This window comes from Rhamphochromis longiceps, linkage group LG3 (genome assembly GCF_057381845.1).
Source record: "Rhamphochromis longiceps isolate RC_006_pf linkage group LG3, R_longiceps_female_GT1.1, whole genome shotgun sequence".
Lineage (NCBI taxonomy): Eukaryota > Metazoa > Chordata > Actinopteri > Cichliformes > Cichlidae > Rhamphochromis > Rhamphochromis longiceps.
The window spans coordinates 57,984,854-57,995,245 of NC_140559.1; the positions used below are offsets into that span (position 1 = coordinate 57,984,854).

A 10,392-nucleotide genomic window follows, 5' to 3' on the forward strand; every position below is an offset into this window, starting at 1 on the left:
GCGTTCTCTTGAAACTTTCAGAATAAAACTTGTGGGCGCCTTTACGTGGTTGCTCTATAACTTAGTTACTTAGAAGTTAGAAGTGTTTAGCTGCCCAGCTATGCAGCACAATACGCTATAATACTAACTTATATCTACATTTACTGTTACTAGAACTACTACTACTACTACTATTATTATTGTTGTTGTTAATAATCTTGCTTTCCAGTGCAATGAAAACCCTGTACGAAGCCCCGTGTAATGTAATTTCAAGTATCACCCCAATCAAGTCAGTCTATATTATATACCTAATAAAAGTACCCATGTCTGAACGGGATACTATTTTGCAGCAGTAACCTGAGATAAGAAATGGTTATTATGACATGTGAGTAAAGGTAAAAGAATAAAGTTAAAGTGGTTTGTGGCCTCCTTTAAAAACATATAGTTTGTAGTTCTGATACTTTTATTTTAAAAGACTTCCGCAGTTCCGGTATTAGCTAACTTCTTGTTAGCTAACTTCACCAAATTAAGCAGCTACTTAGAAAACAACAACAAAGAGGAAGTTTTTGCCTTCGCATACATTTTTTTTAATCTAGTCCCATTAAAATGAGGTTTGACGAAATGACAATAATAGTCATTTAATGATGTGATTCTGAGATATTTGGTAGAAGAGACACATCTTTTAACCGCAGATGTTGTCTTGATCTTACGGGACAGTTTAATCTGATTTTTATTTTGAAACCACCTGGGGAAAAATAAACTCATAAATGCTGCAGTATAGTTATCAGTATGGTAGAATTTTTGGTAATCCTGGCGATGAGCCAATGGAAGTCCATTAGTGCCAAATAAAGATTATGATTTATGCAGTGAAAAGTTCAAATTGTGAGAACTACTTAAATATAGCATTTCATAATTTGGCTTTCTTTAACATAACATTTTTGATTTTGATTTTTTTTTAAATATATTTTATAATTTAATTCAATATTACATGGAACATTATGTAGTGTAGTACTAGGTCACTGAACACTGTACCAGATATTTTTTCAAGGATGTGTGTGGCAGTCTGCTGTCAGCATGTGTCCTATGGGTGGTATACAGTGAAAGGTTTTTTGCATTGCTGAAAATAAGTCAGACCATTCTTGGGTGTCGGACTTTCCCAGGCTGTCCTTTGTCACCGATTGTGTTCATAATTTCTATGGACAAAATTTCTAGTGTTCATGAGAAACGGCAGAAGGGGAAGGTGTCAGGTTCAGTGGTCTCAGGATCTTGTTTCTGCTGCTGCTGATGTGGATCTCTTGGCTTCAGCAAACCATGAACTCCAGTTTGTGCTGGACAGTTTACAGCAGCACGTGAATGAGAATTAGCACCCCTGAGTCTTGGGTCAAGGCTTTCAGTCACTCTGGGTCGAGGACTTGTTACTGCCCCAAGTAGAGGAATTTTAAGTATCAGTAAGCAGGGTGGGAGGGTGGCATCCACAACCATCCATCTGTTGTGGTGAAAAGAATAAAGTTATGAAGCTCATGATTGACTGGTCCATCTACGTACCCAACCGTGTTTTTTAACATGACGAAAACACCCACACAGGGTGCCCACCATGGTGGTGTAGTCACCTAATGTTTAAGAGTTATTTAAAAATAGCCTTCAGTAAAGACTGGAGCATATTTTAGTAATTGACTGCTGGTGTTCCCACTGATGAAGGTGCATTCTATCTATAAAAACAAAAAGACTTTATCTTGGAAAAGGTCAGGGAATTCCTCTTGGTCATATTTTCCCATGTTTGTAAGTCAGTGGCTTCTCAGGAGGTGACGGGAATCAGAGGGTCACCTCTGTCCCCGCCGGCTCCTGTGTGGAAACAGCACACTTCCTTCTGTTAGCCCTTTGATGGCTCCCCTCCCCTCCCTTCTTCCCTGCACCACGGCTGCCGTTTGTTTGAACACCAACCTCCTAAAGTCAACTACCGACACCCCATCCCACCTTCCTCCCTCTTTACCCCACATACACACACACTGAGCAAAACCCCTCCCTCCTCACAGTGCGCTGAGTCAACGCTTGTGCAGGAAGGATGCAGTTGTTTTCGTGGTCCCGGCTCTGCACTGCTTGGTCGGCTGTGTTTGGAGGTGGGGGTAAGAGAGGCGGCTGCATTTACACGACAAAGGGGACTGTTTAAAAAAAAAAAAATAGAGGCAGGAGGAAGAGGAAAGGGGGCTGGATGAACAGTCAGGGCCAAGTGTGCCAGCTACTCTGAACACAACGCAAGCCCATGATAACAATCACATCTCTCACTTTTCCACAAACCTGTACTGTCTTGCACTTTTATCTGATTAAATACCAGAAGGAGACTGCAAAGCTGCGTCTTTCAGGCTGCTTGAGTCACCGGTTGGCAGATGCACAGCATCCAAGGTAAACTGCACAATAGAAAATGCAGAGAATTCCAAAGTGCAAGGATTTGGAACTACAAAGGATGTACTCCACGCCCACGAAGGTAAAAAAATTTCAGTGGAGGGTTTTTGAAATATTAGTAAGTGTACTTTGGTTTTGCCTTTAAGCCGATATTGAATATGGAAGGTACCTTCAAGCTCTCAATTCCAATGCAGAAATCAAACCAATACAAGGACCATTTTAATTGAAATATGAACTTTATTTTACATACAAAATAAAAAGAATGTTAAAAGTTTACAATACAGTGCCAACTGTCTGTTTGCAACCATTTCATACGGAGACTGACACATAAACGGGCGCCCCAACTCTGCTTCCAATCAACACATTTAAAAGAATCTAAAAAGGGGAGGAAAACAGTCAGGATAAAGGAGCAAGTTACTCAAAATTGGAGGAGAGGCCAGAACAGAAATGAGAGAGGACAATAGAAGGGGGGGAAAAAAGCTTTTAAAAACAAACATATGGTCCAAGAGTCACAGTATACTTCAGATGGGCAATTTAAGGGTATTAAATGGTCGAGTAAAGTAATAATAATAATAATAACAAGATCCAATTGCCAAAGTAACAGACCTCTGCCAGGGTCATGAACAACAAATAATTAACTCATTAACCTGCTGATATGATTGACTTCAGAGCTGTGAAGGTTTACAGTTCTCTTGATAAAAACGTGACTTAAAAATAGAAACTCATTGAAGGGGGGGGGAGAAAAAAAAAAAAAGAGGTGTAGCTAGCTAATGTATAGTAAAAAATACACCTGCTTCCTTATTTATGTTACAGCCGGACAATTGGGCTGCGAGTTGTGACAAAGCCGGGAAGTAGAGCTCAGAGCTTAAAAGCTGTATATCACAGCCAATCTATAACATAGTCATAACACTTCAGCAGCGAGACACCAACCTTCTCGATGATCATCTTCCAAATACTGTGCTGTTGCCTTGAAAGAAAGCTTCAACAACTACTATGTACGGATTCTTTCAGCCAACCTGAGGATCTGAGTGACGACGACTGATATGTTCAGGTCTACAACAGGAAACTGAGGGGAAAAAAAAGTTCCCAAAAGAAAAGAGAAAGAAAAGAAAAAGCTGCGAGGCCCAAGCTTGTTGTGCCTGCAAAAACGGTGACGACCACCATTTTTCCTAGTCAAAAATCGAGCGACTGACTTGTTAAAAAAGATCCTCGTTGGATTCTTCTCTACAATAAAATAAAAGTTTCTTTATAAAAAAAGAAGAAGAAGAAGAAAAAGAAAATTAAAACACATAATGTACAGGCTTTGTGTCTCTCGCGGTGGTGGTGGCTCTTATAGCTGGCCGCCAAGGGCGTTTTGGTCAGCAGGCTGCAATGAAGAGTCTCTCTCTCCTCTGCTTACAGCAGCTGCCAGAAAAACAACTTAAGAATTTGAAAAATAACATTGACTGTGTGTGTGTGTGTGTGTGTGTGTGTGTGTGTGTGGTAGAAGAGAATGAGAGAGTGTGTGAGCGGAGTGCTGAGAACGAGCTAAGAGTCATAGTCTTCGTCGTCGTCATCGTCGTCCCCGTTCTTGTGCGGTGCAGGGACTGTGGGAGGTGGTGCCATGCTCATCATGGAGGCGTGTGGGGCGAAGGCCACGGTGCCCGGAGGTTGCGTCGGAGCCATGTTGCCCATTGGGACCATGTTGGCCATGTGCATATACTGAGGGGGGGTGTTGGAGCTGTGGGGGCACAGGAACAGGTGTTAACCTCTGAGGAGTCGTGTGCATTTTATGCACAAACTACCTTTTAAATTGAAACATTATTAGTCAAATTAACTGTGCACTAAAAAAAATAATGGACTATTTTAGAGTTAAGTATCCAAAATGAATCTTGATATTTACAGGGAACTCCAGGTACAACTTATTCAACTTGGGGCCAGCAAAGGTTTGTCTATCGATTCTAGTAGGAAAACAGCGCCCTCTTCCTGTTTTTGGCATAATTTCAGCCACCAGATTTCTCTCTCTTAACAGGCTACAGTAATAGTCATATATAAATATGCCTTTATGTGCTCTTAATGTGAGGCAATATAACTTTTTGAGAGAAAAAACTTTGCTTGTCTGGAGATTTTCTTACAAATGAAAAGTAAAAATGGCAGCACCTTCATGGGAGGCACAACGAAAACAGAGAGCAGCAGCTGAAAGATTATGCAAAGTAAATTGAGTGTTTATTTCTTAAGAGATCAGACAGCTTTGAACTCGATTTGCCGCTGATGTAATTACTGACCAATTAGTGCTTCTTCAGACAAGTCTTAAAATGCCATCCCAGTCAAGTGAAGAACCTAGCCTGGTGCCAGACGGAGTTCTCTGAGTATTTTGAGAAGCTGCTGATCTACTGGGCTTTTCCTGCACAATTCTCTCCGAGTTTAGAGAACAGTCCAAAATTAGAAGCTGTCCAGTTTGCAGGCAGTTCACTGGACGAAAATGTCTTGTCCAGAGAATAATGGGCAGACTGCTTTGAGCTGATAAGAAGCAACAAGAGCTCAAATAACCACTCGTTATTTGAGCGGACATCTCTGAATGCACAACACATTGAACCTTGAAGCAGATGGGCTCCAGCAGAAGACCACACCAGGTGCTGTCAGCTAGAAAGAGGAAACTGAGGCTACACTTCACACAGCCTCAACAAAATTGTACAATACAAATGGAAAAACGTTCCCCAGTCTGATCAGTCTTGATTTCTGCTGTGATATTTGGATGGCAGAGTCAGAATTTGGTGTAAACATGAAAGCATCCTGCCTTGGATCAGAAGTTCGTTCTGGTGCCATTGTTGTATGGGTGCATGGGTATTATATTGGTACACTTTGTGCTCCTTAGTACCAACTGAGCGTCATTACTAGAGTATTGTCACTAAGCATGTCCATCCCTTTATGGTCACAGCGTACCCATTTCTGATGGCTGCTTCCAGCAGAACAACGCAGAATGTCACAAAGCTCAAATCATCTCAAACTGGATTCTTGAACATGACAATGAGTCCAGTGTACTCAAATGGCCTCTACAGTCACCGCCAGTGGATGTGGGGGAATGGAAGATCACAGATATAGAGCCAAATCTGCAAAGTCGGTATCATTCTTTGATGTCAGTTTGGACTAAAATCTTAAGAATGCTTCCAGCATTTTGATGAATCTATGCCACAAAGCATTTAGACTGATCTGAAGGAAAAACGGGGCCCAACCCAGTCATTTATACCCAACAAACTGGCATGTGAGTGTAGAGTTGTATATGAGGGGAGGTCACATTGGGTTTCGAATATTATTATATCTGCTTGTAACAGTGCAATAATGGAATACAGCAATAGAAAACACTTTGAACTGCAGACATCTCAGACTCCACAAGCCTCTTAATTTTATTCTGTGCTGGCAAATTTGACCAAATTAATAAAGACTGAAATAAAACACATTTCCTACATTCTTGGTTACTTTTTCAAGTATGCTATATGGTTATTTACTGTTTTTATTACCATTTTCAATATCATAATCTCAGTTCTCAAGTAAACTCAGCATCACAAAGAGCGATTTGCTCTTCAAGCTCTGTAATCAGCAGACTGCAGAACAGTGTAACCCTAACTGCACCGAGTGAATGGTTGAAGCACAAGTCTCGTGATTTGGCTAGTGGGAAAAGCCTCATACACGTCAGGTCCCTGCTAATCATTTCCCAAATTCATATCGATGGAATTTTTGAATTGTTGTTCCATGTTTAGACGAGTCTTCTGTTTTTATCAGTTGATATAAGAATCAAGTTAAAGTGCTAATTCTGCCAGCTGTCATGTCTCACAGCACGTGTGTAGATAAATTGCTGAAAGTGTGCTAGTACAGAATAAATGGGGACAGTAGTGTGAAGAGGTTTGAATACTCAGAATACTGAAAACCAGAGATGTGCTGTATAAATGCCAGTCCACACCACTCCATGTTGTTCCAAAGCAGAGCTCACTCAGGGTGCCAGACCCAACTTGTTTAGTTTATTCTGTAATGTGTAGGTATGTAAACATGTTTATGTTGGACTAAATGTGCCTAAGTAACTACTTGCATCTTTTGCTGTATTGGTTTGCCCTCTTGTGGGCATCATGTAGTGTTTGAATGGCTCAAATGTGTGTGGGTTGTTTATAATGATTCAGCAGTTCTCATGAATTCTATGCCATTTTCTAGGCGTCTATCTCCTTTGTCATATGCTGTAAATCATTTTACATCTTTGTATCAGAGAGTCTGTTTTTCAGAGGGAAGAGCAGTGCAAGAGCTTAAAAGAAAACACGCCCTCCCTCTCTCCGAGTCTGCAGTCTGGGAGGATATTTCCAGACACACTGTCTCATGTGGATCTGGACACAAACCTGTGGAACCTGGATGGAGCCTGCAGATGTGTGCTAGACTGAGAGCCGTCCTCGTCGTCCCCGTCTGTCTCGCTGTCTTCACTGTCGTCCTGTTTCCATCACAAGGAAGACAACAGTGAGTCGTCTCCCCTCATACAGACAAACACAGTAGACAGGTTCAGGCCTCTACATGCAAATCATCTCACACCTCCTGCTCCGACTCTGTTCCAGATAACTTCTTGTCCTTGCCTTTGGCGCCAGCACCTCCGTTTTTGCGACCAGACCCTGGTTTTCGACCTCTGAGGAAGAAAAAAGATAACCGTGTAAGGAAATGTGATAACAGGTCCTACTTTAAAGTTTCAAAAGAATGTTTACGAGACAACACATGAAACAGAACGTACACTTGGGCTACTGTGGACGAGGGAACCAGAAATCAATTGTTTAACTTAGTGCACAAAAATGTTTTAAATGAAAAACATAGTAGCTAATGTGGCTTTTTTTAAAGCAGAAATTCTCTCCTTGCAACTTTAAGATAACTCCAGAGTAGAACAGTGTGACGCATACTGCTGGTGGAAATTACTCTGAGGCACTTGCTGACACCAAATGTCTAAACATTACAAGTTTTACGACCACTTTGAATTGAATATGAATCCAATCAGCCGCAGTCTGCAGAGAAAAGAAGTCTGCAGAGAAAAGAAACGTCTAATTCCCCGCCAAGCTCTCTGCTACAAATTAGCTGCGGTGCCGGCGTCTGATCTGACAGTCAATACTGCATTTTCTTGTCTACAATTCCTCAACAATTAATTTTCGCTCTGGCCAGTTCTTTCATTTTCTTCTGATAATCTAGAATCACAAAACTAAAGGAACACGGGAGTACGGTAACACTGCAAGGATTATAGACCAATTTACAGCAGTGCTCATTTCCAGAAGAAGAAAAGATAACGTACACAGATTCTGTCTGTTCGTGGAGCGAATCCTTTTTAGTTTAAACCAATGTGTGTGTGCACTTATCAGAGCTGACTGAATTACAAACTGCTTAATGAAATAAGTCCAAATTATCTGCAGCTGGATTGGCTGCCTCATATCACCCTGGAGTGTTTTGATCGTGTATGTGAAATACTCCTTCCATTTCAAAGCATCATGACTCTTTCTCTACGTGTTTGGGTGTCTGTGTGAGCGAATGTTACCTCCGTGGGACTTTCTCTCCTCCCCCCTCGGTGTGGTTCTCTTCCCCCTCTCCCTGCATGTCTGGCACCGCCGCAACCAGGTCTTTTAAAAAATCAAACTGCTGCTCCAGCTCAATGCACTGCTTTCTGTGAATAAAAATGAACAGTTTTCTCCTCAGCCTTACTTGCCAAGTGAAATATAAGCTCGTATCAAAAAGACAGCAAGCTTAATGGTAGTACATACTCATTTTAGCAACACATACAGTCTGAGTCACAGGGAAAAATTGTTTTGGCGGGCTGTCTTACTCAGGCCAGAAATACTTTCAGATACAAGGGATTCAGCAGTGTACTGCAAATGTGCTCCACAGAACTATCAGGCTCCCACCACACAGTAAATCATGCTGTGTAACAGGATGCCATTTTTTTGTAAAGACGGCTCATAATGATTTTCCTTACTTATTTATCTTTTTGCAATGTGTAGGGTTAGTCCTTGTCAGTTCATCAAATGCTTTCCCACCTCACCATCTTACCTGAAAAAACATTCCAGGTGGAGGATACACATCCTAAATAGGAATCGTGGAAAATTTGAGGTTCCGGCTGTCATTAGCTTTCTCAAAAATATTTCAAAGGATGATGGCAGGGCTGTTTTTAGACATTTTCCAACATCATTTTTGAGGGGCTACTTTAAAATGACATTATCTACTTTAAAGTGTTTTAGGCAAATTTTTCTTAGGAAGATGAGAAAGAAAACCATCACAATCATTACTTAAAAAGTCAATTTGGATTTGGTACATGTTGTCATGTAAAAACAAAATTATGCTAGGGAATTATTCAAAAACACTCCTATTTTCAACATTTCACTGAGGATTATTTTTTGAGTAAACTAATGACTGAAGTCCTGAAATTTTGCACAATTCCCATTTTGTGAAATTTGATTAAATGAGATGAAAGAACTGTTAAATGTACTGTTAAAACCAATCAGAAGAAAACTGACTTAAAAGAAGTATGTTGTGTATATTACGAATAGTCGTTATTTTTAAATGTGAATCAAGCAAAGCTACTTTAGTAAAGTCCAAGAATGAAATTATCGAGCTGGAAGTTCATCATGAGTCCACTTTAAAAATAAACAAAATAAAGGCCTGACAGCATTTCAGCTACACTCATTAAAAACAAATACTATATAATATACCAGTGATCTGAACAGCAGATGGCTTTGCCTTCCTAAGACGTTCATCTCCAACACAGTGCAACACAGACAGGGCTCTGAATGAAGACAAACACAGAACTTACAGATGTGCCGTTGTCATTGTCTTTGCATTCCTAGATTGGGTGACTTGACAAGCCTTTGTAAGCAAGGACTCCAAAAAAAGCTCCAGTGCTCTTGCTGATATCTTGGATAAGGGAAGTACAGTGAAGCAGTGGTGTGTTTGTACTTTAAATCATCAAACTACCAAACATGCAATAATAGACAACTTGACACAACAACACAACAGACTAAGGAAGCATTTTTCTCTAATTATTAAACAGTCTTTTACAATTTATAATTCAAGACAGAACTTGCACAGTGACGACTGCAGGCAGGAAGGATACATATAATAACAGGCACTGCTGCAGCCACTTTGCCTATTTCTTCATCTGTCTGCATAATCTTCTTAATCCTTGCCTGAAATGAGAAAAGGTCTATTTTTATGCATGTGTCTACAGCAACGCTTCAAATTTTCATTTTCTTAAAAAACAACAACAAACATTTTCAGTGAAAACGCGCTGAAATTCGGGGACAACCTAGTAAAGAGTTTGCAGTACAGCACATCGAATAACGTGAGGTCCCCACAAAGTAACTGCAATCATTACTATTACACTACTCACGTAGTGTGAGGATTGTAGATACATTATCCAGCTTATTACAATAAAGAATGGATTTATTCACATTTATTTACGTGCCGTTTAGCCTAGCTTGAGATGCTAAAAACAACGTCAATTAGTAGACCAACTTAAATAGCACGCCTGCTATGTGTGTACACCACCAACTAATGACATACAGGGGATGTTTGGTCACTAATTTCATGACATCAACTACTTTTCACTAAGGCACGTGCTTTGTATACTAAATGGTTTGGGAGTGTTAGATGGCTTGTATGCTCTCTAAGCAACAAAAGAGGCCGAATTCCACTTAAGCTAGTTACAGAACTTAGCTTTCCATGTTACACTTTGCTAACGTTAGCTTGCTTTGACACCGGCTCAGCACAGTTTAAACTTACCGGAGGAAATCTGGCGTTGTATTTCTTCTTTTTGCTGGGCATAATTAAATTACCTGGGTGGCTAAACTAAAATAAAATACAATATATGCTATATTCGTATTCTATTTCATACAGAAATTCGCCTCCACCGCGCGCACACCAGATAGTGGTGGCTATCCGGCTAACTAGTTAGCACATCGTCTTCGTCACTCGTTCCTCGGTGCGGTCAGTTTGTTTCCGCAGGGTCTCCGTGCCGTCAGGTTGGAGCGC

At 40.6% G+C, this 10,392-nt stretch overlaps 1 protein-coding gene across 1 annotated transcript; it reads right to left on the reverse strand.

Moving 5' to 3' along the window:
- Positions 1-3,038: 3,038 nt before the first annotated feature.
- Positions 3,039-10,343, reverse strand: drap1 (DR1-associated protein 1 (negative cofactor 2 alpha)). The gene is made up of 7 exons (XM_085400474.1): positions 10,144-10,343; positions 9,476-9,548; positions 9,176-9,269; positions 7,907-8,032; positions 6,928-7,018; positions 6,741-6,829; positions 3,039-4,099 (listed from the first exon to the last, which is right to left on the reverse strand). The coding sequence occupies exons 1-7, from the start codon at positions 10,183-10,185 to the stop codon at positions 3,907-3,909; spliced, it is 708 nt and encodes a 235-aa protein (XP_085256600.1). The 5' UTR covers positions 10,186-10,343; the 3' UTR covers positions 3,039-3,906.
- Positions 10,344-10,392: the final 49 nt, after the last annotated feature.

Coding starts and splice junctions, on each gene's coding strand:
- drap1 (XM_085400474.1), bottom strand. CDS start 10,185: ATGCCCAGCAAAAAGAAGAAATACAACGCCAGATTTCCTCCG. Junction 8,033..9,175: donor ACAATGACAACGGCACATCT/GTAAGTTCTGTG, acceptor TTTTATTCACAG/AAAGCAGTGCATTGAGCTGG. Junction 4,100..6,740: donor GCTCCATCCAGGTTCCACAG/GTTTGTGTCCAG, acceptor GTGCCCCCACAG/CTCCAACACCCCCCCTCAGT.